The sequence below is a fragment of the Trichoderma citrinoviride genome, assembly GCF_003025115.1.
Source record: "Trichoderma citrinoviride strain TUCIM 6016 unplaced genomic scaffold BBK36scaffold_3, whole genome shotgun sequence".
NCBI lineage: Eukaryota > Fungi > Ascomycota > Sordariomycetes > Hypocreales > Hypocreaceae > Trichoderma > Trichoderma citrinoviride.
Window position 1 is genome coordinate 1,403,546 of NW_020194711.1, and position 16,463 is coordinate 1,420,008.

General features: G+C 54.1%; 3 protein-coding genes across 3 annotated transcripts; 2 read left to right on the forward strand and 1 right to left on the reverse strand.

The window, feature by feature from the left end:
- Window positions 1-1,888: 1,888 nt before the first annotated feature.
- BBK36DRAFT_1112480 (hypothetical protein) lies at window positions 1,889-4,314 on the reverse strand (the record flags this gene model as incomplete). The annotated part of the gene is made up of 3 exons (XM_024889810.1): window positions 1,889-2,819; window positions 2,877-3,807; window positions 3,885-4,314. 3 exons carry the CDS (start codon window positions 4,312-4,314, stop codon window positions 1,889-1,891), a joined length of 2,292 nt encoding a protein of 763 aa, XP_024752160.1.
- A 693-nt stretch (window positions 4,315-5,007) lies between these two features.
- BBK36DRAFT_1134576 (cell division protein) lies at window positions 5,008-7,006 on the forward strand. Its single transcript, XM_024892356.1, is given in 3 exon segments — window positions 5,008-6,623; window positions 6,643-6,809; window positions 6,822-7,006. The coding sequence occupies 1 exon segment, from the start codon at window positions 5,081-5,083 to the stop codon at window positions 6,614-6,616; it is 1,536 nt and encodes a 511-aa protein (XP_024752161.1). The 5' UTR covers window positions 5,008-5,080; the 3' UTR covers window positions 6,617-6,623; window positions 6,643-6,809; window positions 6,822-7,006.
- Window positions 7,007-7,974: 968 nt separating this feature from the next.
- On the forward strand, window positions 7,975-9,787 carry BBK36DRAFT_1192176 (transcription factor IIA, alpha/beta subunit; the record flags this gene model as incomplete). Its single annotated transcript, XM_024896752.1, has 4 exons — window positions 7,975-8,094; window positions 8,661-8,690; window positions 8,784-9,604; window positions 9,703-9,787. The coding sequence occupies 4 exons, from the start codon at window positions 7,975-7,977 to the stop codon at window positions 9,785-9,787; spliced, it is 1,056 nt and encodes a 351-aa protein (XP_024752162.1).
- Between the last annotated feature and the right edge of the window lie 6,676 nt (window positions 9,788-16,463).

The window sequence follows — 16,463 nt, forward strand, 5'->3', positions numbered from 1 at the left end:
GCCCTGCCCTGCCTTGAATCGACTGCTTGCTCTCGTGCTCTACGCTCGCTCTACGTGTACATGCAGTCTTTCAGTGTTGACATTGTACGGCGCATGGCGGCGGCGTTCACCCCCGGGCTGGTTCCCTGGAGAAGCATGAGTTAACGGCCGCAATACATTACCTCTTCTCTCGATCGAGGTTCTCCTATTTGATGGCGCGATTACCGCTTCAACCCCACTATACGCAGCGCCGAGCAGATCATTCCTGTCATCAGACGGCCGAAGTGGCAATGTACGTGACCGCGGCCATACTGCCGGAACTGGAAGGACATTTCATCTGCTGAATGTCACCGAAGAAGTCTCTTCACTCGACTCAATTATCTATGACGATTCCTTTTTCTGTTGCAGTACGCTTTCTATAGACTGTCGGTTGGCACAGCGAACAAGATGCTTTCATTCCCTAAAGAATTGCAAGTCGCCTGAAGAAAGGGTGTGGGAACGGGGAACCAGGCGGTTCAGTCTGGAACGAGGGACTGAAGAAGATTTTCCTTTTCCTTTGCAAGAAAAAGGGAAAGACTGGAGTTGCTTTGCATTACGAATCTGTACGATGGGCGGTGTCGGTTGTTGTCCTTTATGACATGCTTGTGGGAGACTGGGTACTGCACTGGACGCGAAAAAAACAGGTGTTTGTCTTGTTTTCTTCCCTTGCTCTTCGGCCTGGTCGTTTTGATTTTGATGATCTTTTTATGCGATTTGGATTTCCTCACTCCTCTTCTCTCGCAAAGCACTCTGCTCTCTTTCCTCAACCCCCAAAATGGTGCAGCGAGGCAAACGGCACAGTCGTGTGTTGTCACTGAGAAGCGCTTTGGGGGGGGGATAAAACAAAAAAAGAAAAAGTTACTGTTTGGGCGATGGGACGTGAACAACAAAAAGGGTACGGGGATACAAGAAAAGTTGTTTTTCTTTGCTGCATTTTCTTTCTGTCTTACAGGAACGGCCATAGAGAGACATCTAATGGGGGAAAATGGAGCTATGTGTGCTGTTATTATAGCGAAACACGAAAATGATTCATTGAAAGAAAAAAGGCTTGATCTTGCCATTTTGCCTAAGTGAATGGATATAATATGTTTGGATGTGATGGTGATATGTTGGGATGCGTTGCTCTTGTCATGGCTGGGATTGAATTGGGTTGAGATGCCTCGGCTAATAGTAGATCTCGCGACTGTAGCCGTCCGTACCTTACCAGGTACGTGGCATCCCGTACAGCACATGCTTGTGTACAAGGTTGACCGCGTCCCTTGTCTTGTTGGGTGTTCATGGACAACGGCCAAAGGTTCCAATGTGGTTCTTCATGTATGTGCGACAAGTCGCTCCCATACAAGTCAAGCCCTTGACTAGCTGAATGAGCCAAAGGCACATGACATGACATGCAGCCTCATTGTCCCATGTCAAGAGGATGATCGGAGAGGCGAGACCAAAAGAGGCAGGCAGACTGGCAGTATATCAAGAAGATTATATAGATCATCTATAGATACATATGGATTGAAATAGCTGGCTACCTAGGCAATGCGTCACAGACAGACTTCATCATAAAGGCAGGTATAGCATCAAGACAACTGACAAGCACCCAACTCCCGAAAATGCTCGAACAACAAAATGTAAATCAAAAGCCCCAAAACACCAAGACGAAAGCCGCATGCACAGGAGAAAAGCCCTCACATCGGCCATGCATCTTCTCTGACAAGCAACAGAACAAAAGCTCAGCTCGTCCCAGTTCCAAGGCCCACGGTGATCATGACCCGAAACATGGGGCAAACCACGGGACATACAGGCTTTGTACTCGCAAGGCGCGCTGCGCGACCAGATATACGCTGGCCCAGCATATCACTCCTCCTCATTTCCCCCTAGCCTACGAGATCTCCACGTCCTCGTCATCGTCATCGGACTCGACGATCTGCATCTGCGTGCTGCTGCTGATGCTCTCTTTACGAGTGCCATGACCGGTGCCATCGCTATACCGGCCCGATACGCTCCCCCACTCGAGCTCGTCGCCCGCTACCACTCGGCCTTCCATGTCGATCTCCTGCGACAGTTCGACCAGGGCGTTGCGGGGGAGGCGGAGGAAGCCTTGAGTGCGAACAATACGGCCCCAGTGCGTCATACAAAACGTCGCCGCCCTCTTGCGAAGCCATTCCTCGCTCGCCAGCCCCGCGCAGTACCAGATGACGCAGGCATGCTCGACGTCTAGCTCCTTGGCCAGTCGGTTTACGCACAGCAGGCGAAGATGCGGGATGTTGTAGATGTTGGACATGACCAAAAGCCCGGCCACGTCGGAGAGGTCCGTGGTGGCGTCACTGTCCGCCTCCGTCGTGCCGTGGATGTTGTCGGTGTAGAGGTACAGGAGGAACGCCTTGACGACCGAGTATGGCTCGGGGATGTGCATCTTCTTGGTGTGGAACTCCGCCATCTGGGCATTGTACAAGCGGGCAAAGTGCGGCCAGCGCGCTTGCAGGATCAGCTTGTGGACGTGGATGGGCATCGAGGTGGGCGCATCGGCAGAGAGCCAGCTCTGGTCTTTGTTTGCATCGTCGGCTCGGATCAGACCGGAGCTGAGCGTCTCATCGCTGTCAGCGTCGTCTGCAAGGGCCGTGATGATGAAGTCCGTGCCGCTTCCTGTCTCGGGCGGTTGGTTGAACAGTTTGGCGAGATCCGCGCCCAAGCCTTTCGAGGGTTGGTCAGATAGCCTGGTGGTGAACGAAGGTCTAGACTGGGCCAGCGATTCTGGCGCGAGGTTGTTCCCAAGGAAGCCATATCGCCGAAGGTCGACTTCCATGATGTCACTACAGACGATGTCAGTCATGAAGCGTTACGGAATAAGCTTTGCTGTCTCATCTTACCTCAAATACTCCTCATAACCATTCGGTCCCAGATCAGTTGCGGCAGGATCCACTGGGCAGCCCAGGAGCCACGCCTTGGTTCCGTCTTCATTCATAGTGCAGTAGTGCCACCTGTATCCTGTCTTGTAGATCTCACGGCCATCGGCCAGCTTCTGCCACCTCAAGGTACTGAGATCCAAGGCCGACAAGGAACATTCTCTGTGCGTGATGGTCGCCGCGGGAGTCACAAAGTCCAGCAAGGTCCCCGAGGAGTAGGTGTGGAAATGGATACCAGAACCCTGGGAGGGCACAGTCGGGCCAGAAACGAACTTGAGGGCAGATATGGTTCCCGGCGCCATGGGTGCGTAGGACTTGACTTGGAACGACGGAGGGTTCACTTGAGCAGTCCTTGAGTTGGCAGCATAGCCAGATGTGCCGACAACGGGGTTGGGTGCCATGGTGTAAGGCGGCCTGGGAGAGCTACTGGTTCTGTGAGCGGCCGAATGGCGATCCAAGACGCCAAAATGAGGCCGGGAGTCGAACTCTGGGCTTCCCTTCAGGTCAAGCCACCACAAATCGCTAATCTTGTCCATATCTTCACTTAGACCACCAAAGACCCAGACGCGGTCGCCCCAGATGTAGGCAGAGTGATCGAAGCGGCCGACAAAGCGCCATGCCTTGGACCACGTAAACGTCTTGAGATCGAGGTAGCAAATGTCATCCAACACATAATTGTTCTGACCCGTGATGCCACCAATGATGAACAGCTTGTCTTCGTGGAGCACAGCGGCGTGTCTTGCTCTGCCCTTGGGGATCGGGCCAGATACCAGAGGCTGTGTCCAATGTGCAGTTTTCAGGTCGAATATGATGAGGTCGGATAGGTATGTTCGATGCTCGTTCTCGCCGCCAAAGACCAGTAGTTTGTCGCCTTTGTACAGGGTCGCCGTGTGGCCTACACGAGAGATGCTGATTAGTGACTCGTCTTGGAATCGCATACGGTAAATTCATAGCACGTCGAACGAGACCTACCCATGCGCACTCCTGGGATATCGCCATAGTTATCGACCAAGCTCCATTGGTGACTCGTCAGGTCCAAGCGTAGGACATGGTTGTATACTTCGTCCGTGTACTGGTCGAAGCCACCGAAAGCGTAAATCTGGTTGTTGCCGCAGTAGGTCACTGAGGCATTGACGAGGCACGCAGGCCGCTGTCCCAGCGTGCGTGTCACTTTCGGTCGATAGCCATCGGCCAACGGGCGGGCCTTGAGGGGAGAGTTTGGCATGATGTAGGTGTTGCTGGAGGCGGAAGCCGAGGCTGGCGTCTGAGCGTTACTCAGGGTTTCCGACGACGTCTGGCTGGTCATGCCGGGCTGCGGCGTCCCACCCGCATGGGCTGCCGGGGTTTGACCAAACAGGCTGACGGACGACGAGGCTGGGCCGGGGGTTGACGGTTGCGCCATGGTGAAGCTGGCCGCGTCACAAACTCAAGACCATCTCAAGCGTGAACCGCTCGCGTAAAGTATGAACAAACGCAAATCGATGGCTTGGTAGTTCAAAGGCAAAAGGAGGCGCGAGGCCGAGAACAGCGACGTCAACAACCTGAAGTCAACAGAAAGCGAAGGACGCCGATGGAAGCAACAACAGCTGGCTTCAGCTTCAGCACGCGCCAACAGTGACGAGACTCGGCGGTGGATTCAGCGACGGATGATGTAGGTTAAGCGTCTGGACGGCGCATGTGAGATGAGGGTCGCAGATTTGCGGAGCTGAGACGAAAGACGTTCGTGTTGATGCCCACACCGACTGGGTACGTACCTCTTGACGTTTGAATTTTTTTTACACTTCCGCCTCTCGTCGTAGCCGCGCCACGCCTAGCCAGACGCGGTTAGCCGCGCGGCGGTTATCCGGGCGGTAATCAAGGTCGGATCTGCGGAAGGTGAGTAAATCCGCGCTACTTCGTTGTTCGTGCGTTGCCCGGACAACAAAGGCGGTGGAGCTAGTAAATAAGATTCCCATATATACCATCGGCCGACATCTTCACCGTTTCTGCAGTCCTACAAGCACACACACCTTCTGTCTACCTTTACTGCTCACGATTACTCTACTGTTTACGACTTTGCTACTGCTCACAGCTTTACTGCGACTCACGAATTCACTTACGGCTCACTCAATATCCTCTGTTCACACAAACATATGATCATTTGATATATCATACGAATATCAAACACCATGTCTACTGCGGCGGTTTCAACTCCCGTCAAGACGCCCAAGGGCCTCGCGGCGGGTGGGCGAATCCCGCTCACTCCTTCGCCGATTAAGGCGCTCAATTTCAAGACCAAGAAGCCCTCGCTTCGACAGAAGACGTCCAAGACGACAGTCAACCAGGGCGGTGACCGCTTCATCCCCAACCGGGCTGCCAGTTCCGCCATTGCCAACACGGGATCCAGCAAGGCCAATCTTCCCGATAAGAAGAAGAAGAAGCGATCCAACCCGAGCATTTCAGAGGGACCGATGGCACCCGCCTCTCCAGAGAATGAAGACGCCTCGGCTGCTTTTGAGGGCTTGAGCATCCTCGATGATGAGGACGACAACTACTCTCGTCCCTCGCCCAATACCGTGGCTTACCAGGACTCACTTGCCGATGTCTGCGGTGTGAGCCTCAAGACTCGCATTCTGGAGTTCAAGCCTGCTCCCCCCGAGTCATCCAAGCCTGTGGATCTGCGCCAGCAATACAACCGACCCTTGCGAACTGCCAGCTCCGGCCAGGCTCGCCGACGCATCGCTACCGCTCCTGAGCGTGTCTTGGACGCACCTGGTCTGATTGATGACTATTATCTCAACTTGCTGGACTGGAGCTCCGGCAACCAAGTTGCCATCGGTTTGGAGCGCAGCGTCTACGTCTGGTCCGCAGATGAGGGCAGCGTCAACTGCCTCATGGAGACCACTCCCGACACCTATGTCAGCAGTGTCAAGTGGTCTGAGGATGGTGCCTACGTTGGCATTGGCCTCGGCACGGGCGAAGTCCAGATCTGGGACGTGACCGAGAGCCAGAAGATCCGGAGCATGTTTGGACACGACACCCGCGTCGGCGTCATGGGATGGAGCAAACATCTCCTCTCCACCGGTTCCCGAAGTGGCCTTGTCTTCAACCACGATGTCCGCATCGCCAAGCACAAGATTGCCGAGCTCGTCTCTCACACTTCCGAGGTCTGCGGCCTCGAATGGCGGGCTGATGGCGCCCAGCTTGCCACGGGCGGCAACGACAACCTGGTCTCCATCTGGGACGCCCGCTCTCTGACGGTGCCCAAGTTCACCAAGGCCAACCACAAGGCGGCCGTCAAGGCGCTTGCCTGGTGCCCCTGGAACACAAACCTGCTTGCCACTGGCGGCGGCTCCTACGACCGTCACATTCACTTCTGGAACTCGACTACCGGTGCTCGCGTCAACAGCATTGATACTGGCTCGCAAGTCACCTCGCTGCGCTGGAGCCCTCACCACCGCGAGATTGTGAGCTCGAGTGGTTTCCCAGACAACACTCTGAGCGTCTGGAGCTATCCCACGCTGGTCCGCAACATCGAGTTTCCAGCACACGAGAGCCGTGTCCTGCACAGCTGCCTCAGCCCCGACGGCCAGATGCTTGCCACTGCCGCCGCTGACGAAAGCTTGAAGTTCTGGAAGATCTTCGAGAAGAGGGCGGGACCCAGTGCTGCGGCTGCAGCGGCCTCTAGGAAGGCCGACCATGCCAAGCACATGACGATTCGCTAGTTGGCACTTGGTTGGCGGTTTCCTGGTCATCGGAACCGCCAGAGTACAGCCTCATCAGCGGCATCTACTCTCTTATTTTTGGGCGAGGTCTGCTTTTGAATCGGCGTTGGGGGAAAACGGGCACGTGGAATGAAAGTGCTTCTCCACGGACGGACACATGGGAATGGGTCAAACCAACTGACACGAGCTATGACTATGAATGATGGGATGTCTGAGACAAACGCACGACAGAGAAATACATGAATGGATTAGGGTATATTGCTTGATGTAACAGTTTTTAGCTGCTGCATACGTGGAAAAGTTGCCAGCGATATTGATTTCAAAGGAAGGGAACATGATGGGCGTTGGAGGCGTTACGGGTGGTTTTGATTTGACCTCTTTGGAGGTTTGCTTGAGTAGATAGCTTACAATGGAACGTTTGTTTCAAATATCTTGCATTCCCGTGACTTTTGATAGCCTCACTTCGATCCTACTTTGAAGTGATTTGCCTTCCATTTGTGAAATCATAATATCGCCAACTATCATGAGCGTCCCACAGACAGCGAGTCTTGGTGTTTTATGTTCAGCTTCAGCGCTGCGAGCCCGCTAACGCATCGCTAAAGCTGGCGCTGGTGGGCGGATCCCTCAGCCGCTGGGCTGGGGATGACTAAGCGGCCGAGCCCTCTAGAAGTGCACATCTACCGGGCGCTGCCAACTCTGACCATTGCATACCTACCTTTTGCAGCTGGACCGACATACGCCAAAATCGTCACCTACTAAACTCGCCCACCGTTGACGCTGCATCAAGGCGCGCACTCGGGGAATTTACTGCGACCTCTACGGATTGCTCTACTGGGCATCTCACTGCAATCGGTGCCTACTGGACGCTCTGTCTCCTTCTTCGTTCCCCCTTCGCTCTGCTGAAGCGGGCTGCGGCGACAGTCACAGGTACCAGTCCAGCTCAGTGCTTGGCTGCCTGCGAGAGGCGGTTACCCACCGACTTCTGTACGTCTGTCGACCACCACGACCGCCTCGTGATAGGCTGCGCACTCGTTCGATTACTCGATAGAGAAGAAAAAAAGAAAGAAAGGCTGGAGGGAAGGACACACGCGTCGCTGGGACGATTGCACAAGCAAACACCACATCCTCCCGTCTCTTCGACAGTCGGTTGCTGAGACTTCGACTGCCGCCATTCGGCTACGGTGCGAAATCTCCCTTGCCCGCTGTTCTTGCGAGGCTGGTGAACGAGATCACCGAAGTGGTTTTGATCGTTTCTTGGATCTCTGTTGCGGCATCGCAAAGGCTGCAAAGCAACGCAAAGCCGAAAAATCACCCAGCAGCAACGACGTCGGTGAAGAGCCGAAGAAGTGTTGCCCACCATGTCAAACCAGGCCGTGGGAAGCCTCTACCAGACGATTATCGAGGAGGTGATCAACAGCTCGCGAGTCGACTTCGAAGAGAGCGGCGTTGAAGAGGCCGTGCTGGAGGAGCTGCGATTGGTAAGTCAAGTCAGATTCTGTTCTTTGTTCCCGACTTTTGCGAGTCGCCTTTTGCTGCCCCCTTCATCACCCGCTATCGTTACGACCCCGTCCGACAAGCGATCCCAAGCGACGCCCGCATCTGCCTGGCAGCATCTTCGACGAGAGAAAAAAAAAGAAAAAAAAAAGATACAAAAATCCCATCAGTTCCCGCCCGCAACGGCGACGTGCTCTGCGAAACGCCTCGCAAGCTGCCTGAGAGGGGAAGCAGAAACCTGGGGTGGAGAGGAGTGGCGGGTTGGGATCGGGGGGATCGGGGGGGCGACACAGCACTATTTGGGGCCCTTTTTAAGTCCAGAGGCCCCCCCTGGCCGCGCCAACGGCGACAAGTCCAGTGACTTCAGGCAGGACAGCGGGCGGCGGCGCTGTCTGATTGGACCGCCAATAGCCACCCTCTCCAATTCCCTTGCGGTCCTCTTTTCCCTCTCACATCACGTGTGACCAAGGCTCTACACCTCTCACCAGCCATTTACTCACCCCTTCAGTCGGTCATCTATATACTGAGCTATACTGACTGATTCTCACAGGGATGGCAGCAGAAGCTCTCTCAGCTCGACGTGGCTCGCTTTCCGTGGGATCCCAAGCCGGAACCTCCCCCGCCAGCCACATCTGCCCCCCCTCCTAACAACAATACAGCAACGCCTGTGCAGACGCAAGGTCAATTCTCCACGCCATTGTCGTTGCCGACAGCGAGCCCTCCGAGCGGCCCGTCTCAAAATGGCATCAAGCAGGAGCCTTATGTGAAGACAGAGCCCGGCATCAAGCAGGAGCCCGGCACTCAGCAGCCGGGCATGCCCTACCCCAACTATAACAACATGGAGAACAAGAACAGCGTTGCCGCCAACAGGGCTGCCCAGCAGCTTCAAGCTCAGTACGGGGTGCGAGCGGCTGGCTCCATCAATGCGATACAGGACCGCATGGGGCAGCAGCCTCAGATGCAGTCACAGCAGCAGGGCCAGGCTTCGACACCTGTGTTACCGCAGCAGCAGCAGCAGCCTCACCCATCGGAGCAACAGCAGCAGAACCTGGGCAACGCTCAGGTTGATGGCGCCGGAGATGCCATGGTGGACGAGTCGGACGAGGATGATGAACAAGAAAGCTTCGAAGGCGTCCTTCTACGGCATGGCGTCAACGGCAAGCCCGAAGAGCTCGGCAGAGTTGACATCGACCGCATCCTCCACGAGCAGATGGCTGCCAAAGCCAAAAGCATGGAGGGAGGTGGCTTGATGCTGTCTCTGAAAGAGGCCACAAAAAACCAGTCCGCCCAGAAACTGAGAAGCAAAGGAAAGGCTCGCCGCGGCGTGGGTGCCTATGACGGCGGAGACGACGACGACGAGATTGATGAGGACGCCATCAACTCCGATCTAGATGATCCCGATGAGGATCGTGATGACGATGAGGTTGATGACGAAGGCCTCGGTCACATCATGCTCTGCATGTACGACAAGGTCCAGCGCGTCAAGAACAAGTGGTGAGTGAATGAAAAAAGTCTCTCAGGCTTGTCTGCAAGAGACAAAACATGGGAGCCCATGCCATTTGTTATCTTCTTGCTTACTGACTTTGCAACAGGAAGTGCACTCTCAAGGACGGCGTCCTCACCGTGAACGGCAAAGAGTACGTTTTCAACAAAGCAACCGGTGAATACGAATGGTAGTGAATCTACGAAAGGGTGGGGGAAGGAGGAAGATGAGCTCATCAGTGCTTGTTGCTCCGCGGCAGCATCGCTCGTAAAACGGCTTGATACGAGCCACAGCTTTCAGCTCAGGCACGGGATCGAGCTCGGGGTTTTGGGCTCGACCCTCTCGGTGCCGGCATAATCGTTTTCTGCTTATTTGGTGATTTTATACCTCTACATGCCCTACCTACTCGGGCTTGTTGCTCGCAATTTCTCACTCATATTATCCTCAGATCATTTTTGCGTTTTCATCTCCTCTCCAGAAAATGAAGGAGAAATAAAAAGTCTCAATACAGAACAGGAAACAACACAGTGTAATTCCCATGGTCAAGGGGAGCTTTTGCTGTTGCAGAGACACGGAGTGGTCGCTGGCAAGGAAGGGGTTCTTTTTCTTTAAGAATGGACATTTGACGTTATTTTTCCAGTTCGGATTGGCTCTCTCTCTCTCTCTGTTTTCCCGTAATTAATTTCAAGATCATAGCACAACGAGGTCAGTACGGACCAAAAGAGTGCTCTGCAGATATGTATGTATACTTCTTTCTTCAAGGCAGAGACAAAATGCAGTTCCGTATGACGTTGGCCAGAGGCCAATGAGCCAAGAAGCCCAGACGATGTGCACGCACAACGGACGACGAGGCAATGTCAGGGAGCCACCTGTCCTAGGTCATTGCCGGTTATGATAGCTACAAAGCAGTAGCGCTCCGTAGTCCAAACAATAGACCCGTCATAGCTGGACCGACTGGGACTTCCGCCTCGGCGTTAAACAGAGCAGGACGAGCCGCTCCGTCTTTCCGGCCTGCCGGATTGAGATAGTATTTGGCTCACAGGCCATCTCAGACCGCCGGCCACAGCTGGCCGTCCACACCATGCCTTTCCAAGAGCAAGACAGCACGGGGGGGCCTTCTGGACTGCGGCAAAAGGCCAATTGAGGCATTTACCAAGCCAAGGGGCGGGGAGTCGCCGGAAAGCGTCTTTGTATTACATAGCAGTCCATGTAGATGACGGCAACATTAGAAAGAAAATAGCCTGAGTAAACGATCGCTTGCGGCGGATCCGCTTCCGCGCGTTTGTGTGGCGTCGAGGACCTGAATCCTTTCGCTGTCGCCGACCCCTTTGCTGATGCCGAGCTGCCCACGCTGGCGATAGCGAGAAGACAAGAGAGGGACGAGAGTCAGGAGCAAAAGCCCCGCTTCTGAGTACGAAGTGTCGGAGGTCCAACTTGGCAGAGCTGAGGTCTTGGGGCCGGTACGGTTTGAGAGCCTAGTACTAGTAGGTAGGGATTAATGAAGAGCATACCATACCTTCGGATAGTTGAAGGTGCGCGGGGTTGGCCAGCCATCTCCATATCCCATACTCTCTGGGATCTCTTGGAGCTCTCCTCCGAGTACAGGTAAACGAAACGGCAACTTCCGCGCATCAAGAAGCTTTCACGAGTAAGACATTGATCGGAGGATGCGGTCCAACTCAGTTGCCAGATGACCGTGCTGTGTGAGCGGCTCTCTGCGCGTAAGACTCCAGCTTACGATCCTGTGACTCCCAGAGCGTTTACCGCAATTTCGAACCCCTACTCGTTCGACCCGACAGTCTGGTTCACCGAGCGGCGCTAACGACTAGCGGGACGCCGTGCAGATGTTTAGCACGACAGGGGATGAAGGAGTTGCCAGGTGGAACTGGATGGCTTCGTCTATACCTTGTCGCGTTTGCAAGGTTGAATCTGGGCCTATCGTTCACGAGCGAATGTGATCTGCGTTCCGCTAGCGTGTGAAGTACACGCCGGACCACCAGTAGGAGGCCACAGAAAGACGACACCGTTGGGACCCAGGAGACCACGATTCAGACAAGGGCTAGTATTGCATGTGTTGGCGAGGGCACGCTTCGCACTTGCCATGTCGGTGTTGTACGATCTGGACGGACTCCGCATGAAGGAGTTTCCTGTGTTCCGTACGCAGTGTGCTCGAAAACGCTCAAAACATTGCTTCGGACGAGCAGCTGTTTCCGCAAGAGAGTAGGGATTAGTGGAAATTCCCAACTCACCTAGACCCTTGATGGAGGTTGACTCTTCCCGTTCACTGGTCGTCTTCACCAAGACTCATTGGGTTCCAAATGACAGACAAATAACGCCACATTGCTACCACGGATCTGTGCATGCATGCGCTGACTGCCGCTGATTTTCCGGCATGGGTAATGGGGTTGGTTTGCCAAGACTGGAGGTTGAGCGCCATCACTTGATGTACTCATGAGACGCACTCTTGCAGTAGTGGAAACGCTCACTGCGGAGAAAAGCATTACCTATGTACCAGCATGCCGATGTGACGTAGAACCCTGTGCAGCTCTTCTTGTATTTGAATGACCATGATGATGTCGGTGCCAGTGCCGTCTACCGTGCTTCGTTGGGAGATACGAAGTACATGAAGCGGGAGTGAAGGACGCAATCCCGGTCGATGCGCACCCACTCAGCACATCGCCGTCGCAGCGGACGTCACCCTAATCTTGTCCCGCTCGGCAATATAATTACCGACCAGTAACCAAACCGTCGGTAGGCGGTCATAATTACCAGCATCATGATGTCGTAGATGATGGTATGATGCGTAGCGAGTTCTTCCTTCTCCTTGGTGTGCCACGGCCTGTTGTATCTGAAGATGCCCGTATGAAGAAGGCTCTCGACACCTATTCGCTTCCGCCGCGACAATCAGCCGCGATGTGGATGTACATACAGTACAGGTGATACGGGGCGTAGAGTCCCCTGCACAGGGTCGATTCTGCAGCATTCTTAGTGCGGCGAATGAAACATCTCGACAGGGTTCAAGGATGCTTAATTAGCACCAGCGTGGCCAGAGGTACTTGTGTGTACACATCTGAATAGGGAGAAGGCTTCAAGAAAGCCAATCTTCTCAATCGCTGATACATCCCACTTCCAGAGTCTGGGGATTTGGGCAAATCAATCTGCAGGCGGCGCAAGCCAGTGCGGGATGTGACCATAATACTAGTCGGCAGTTGAAGTATCCAGTCGTCCCGGCATTGGCGGAGTACTAGAAGTCAAAAACGCCATGGTTGCTTGCGATTCACTCCCCAGGAGGACGCTGCAGAGGGGGTGGCGAGGGAGAGGGCGAGGATGTGACATGTAAAATACGGAGACAGGTCTGCGGCATGAAGACAAACAAACGAAGGCCGAGAGAGCATCTTTCGGTTCGGCGAAGTCGTCGTCGAAATGGTGTGTTGTTGGTTCTTCGAGTTTATGCGTTTGGCCAAAGGGTGCTAGCTCGGCCCTCCGATGGAGCGTCCTGTGGCCCCCTCCTTTGCGCGATACGACGTTGGGAGTTGCCAAAGATTTTCCAAGTCGACAAGGACCCCGAGAGAAGTCACTTTCTGGAGCCCCTTCTCAAAATCAGCCTTTTAACCAGGCGTGATTACTGCCACAGATGGTTGAGGCTTGGAGGTATCATGGCATGGGGCGGGTTGTCATGCGATTAGCCGATCCATGGTCAGGGAACCCCAGCTGGACCTTGCGAGCCTCCCGACAGCGCTGCCCACAACACGGAGTACCCCGGGCAGAGCCTCATCAGTAAGAGGGCGACGATGCAAGCAGATCATTGATGAACTTGCTGAGGCGCTGCTGAGATGGTGAGCAGACTGCAATGTAGCTCCCAGAACTCGTCAAGCTGATGACTTACACGTACAGCAACATTTGCGGAAGCTGAGTCCCAATATGCATTCTGGGCGCTGTTACATCGTATCTCTCAACCAGCCCCGCAAGCACCACTTGCAGAGAGGCCTAGCCATTCACATGTACAGGTAGGCTCGACCGCCGTGGAGTTGTTGGTTCAAGGATTCCGAGGCCATGGCTTGAGGTGGCGGACTTTGCAAGGCTCGCATGGCCGTTGCGGCGTCCTCGCGTGTTGGAACTGAAACGAATGTGTTTTGCGAAGCAGGTGCTCGGTTGCTTGCAGTACGAGTACATACGGCGCGGGGTTACAGTCGCATCGTGCAAGGCCGCAGCAGCACCAGCGGTCATGGAAGAAGCTGAGGATGAAAAGAAGCAGAAATGTGAAGCGGAGGAGATGCGAAAACTTGAATTCCACTGGCGAGCTGGAAGGGAAGGTGCGTCCAAGCATTGACGAGGCGTGACCGCTTACCCAGAGCGGTAGTAGGTCTGGCAGTATTGCTCGAGTTCAGGTACCTTTGGGGGAGTGAGGTATGCGTTTATTCAGCACGCCTCCAGCCATCGTCTGGACCTTGCCCGCGCCGATTGAAACGTGCAGTGGAATGACTAGTAGATGACTTGATCTTTCACCCGTTACATAGGAGGGTGTGCGATTGCCCGTAGATCATTTGCCATTTTGCAAGAACTTTCACGTTATATTAGTAGAGGCTTGCATACCAGGGGTCTTTCTAGGCACCACCTTATATAACATCGCGACAATGTGAGAAGCACCGAGAGTGCCTACATGTACACAGGCAGCGTCATACATGCTCCAGATAAGCGCAGTCCAATCTGCCGTTATATTAGAGTGAGATGCCGCATGCTGTGTTGTGAAATTGAAGAGTGGACTCGAGTCTGTTGTAAAGAGATTGTGGGATGCACATTGCGGCGTTGATCTGGAGCTTTCTGCTACAGCTTCGATGTAGGCGCATTGAAGTATAACGGGTGCTAACACACGGTGTCTCCGTATAACCTCTATCTACCGTACAGCTTCCTGTCGTCCCACCTCACAAATGCCGTTCTATAGATCCAACATATCCATGATTCATCATCGCTATGCAGGACTACGCAAACCGTCATCTATGGATAGGTAAAAACGAAAAACTTTGTATGTACATATAGTTGAGGTCAGGATTAGGTAGGTCCTGCAATGCGGAAGGCCGCAGCCATGGGTAATCCGATCAATGCAACGGAAAACTGCTAAGACCTTTAGCCCTTGTACAGCAGATGATGTCAAGCCAGCATTGGAGAGAGCGTTACATGTAGTACTACATCGTCTCACGGTCGTAGAACAGGCCACGTGAACCCAGGAGCCGTCGTTGTCCCATGGTCATTTTGATTTAGTGCCTCGTTAACAGGAGACATGAAGTCACATATATCGCCGATGATATAACGTATACGAGTCACCTGAGGACTGGCAGAGCCACATGTCAGCGGTTTCAAAGGTCAATACATTGTCGACCGTCTCTGCTTGGTGCTCAGAACTTGCTGTTGGTCGACTTACACGTTTGCCATCTCGAGTGGGACTATGGGCGGGTCGCGCCGGGGGCATGGTCTGGTGAGCTTGTTCTCCAAAGGACAAGAGGAGAAGACATTGTAACCGGGCGGAATATCCGCCAGCACGACGTACGATACTATCAGTGTACATGCAGTTTCGCCAGGAGTCTGTGCTTGCTTGTCCGGCCCCAGAGTCATACACTGAGAAAGCGGTGATATCTCGTAGCCCTCAGGCACTCGTTGTGGCCTTCTCCGCCGTGCTGGTATCTCATAATACTTACATACACGCAGGCACTCCGTATACACGGGCCTCATCCCTGAGACACGAGTTGCTTTTCCGATTCCCCCGGAACCGGCCCATATCCTCAGGGTGGTAGTCTGGTCTGGGCCAGATGATGCATTAAGGCGGGCTAACGACCGAACTGGAAATCCACAAAGCTCCATTGTAAGCTGAAGACTAGCCACCCTTTATCTACCTACCTACCCCGTCTTTTCCCTCTCTGTTCATGCGCCAACTCTCCTCGGCTGGATCATAAATACCGACGGTCAGGAGATGCTAAAGCGCCATGGACATCTGGATAGGCAGTCCCACGTCGTACGTCACAAGTATTCCTTGAATGTGGACACGTTCTTGAAGTGTGGAAGCCAACGAGACGGTGAATGGACTCCGCAAGAACCAAGACGCCGGATATCACGCAGGATACAGCTCAAGCAAGCGGATTCGTTTCTGCCTTCCGGTAGTGGATGGCCTGCGTGAGATGACCAGGGGAACCAATTGTAGGAAATGAAGCTCTTTTCGTACAGAGTACGAAGCCTTGAATGTAATCCCGAGGTAGGATCGACCGCCCTTGCAACGAGGGCAAGACGACGACTTGCCCTACCGAGCAGGGTCGCCGATGGCCGTCCAATCGATCCCGGCACAGCAGAGAGAGGATTCAGGCATGGGCTGCAGACATACTAGTCCGCGTTGTTGGTCCATGGATGGACGTCCTTTGGCGGGGAATATCTCCAGGCAGCGTCAACATGCTTGAGTGTTATGTAGTCGTAGCATGTACGTACGTGCGCCATAACGTCAGGGTGGGCCCTCAAAGAAACCTGGAAGAGACGGAGACTTCGATACCTGGTTGCTGTATGTATGTAAACCCGAGGAAGCACGAGATGCGGCCTGCAGACAAGCAGACGGCACAAGTGTCTCAGAAGCGTTGAGCCACTTTCAGGCAGGAGTGCTGGTGGTCCCTGATATTGAAAACTTGGGTGGGCTGGCTAACCGTTGCAAAAGTGAGATGGTGTCTTTCCAGGGGTGTGGTCTTACAAGGCAAACCACAAGCACCTGTCTCAAGTCTCACCGGCACTTCAACCAGCAGGTGTAGAAGCAAGCAGGGCGACGGACGATCTCGCACTAAATTCTCGTTAAAGCTGAGGACGATGCCGCGAAGGCCCTCCAGCATCAGGCGTTGA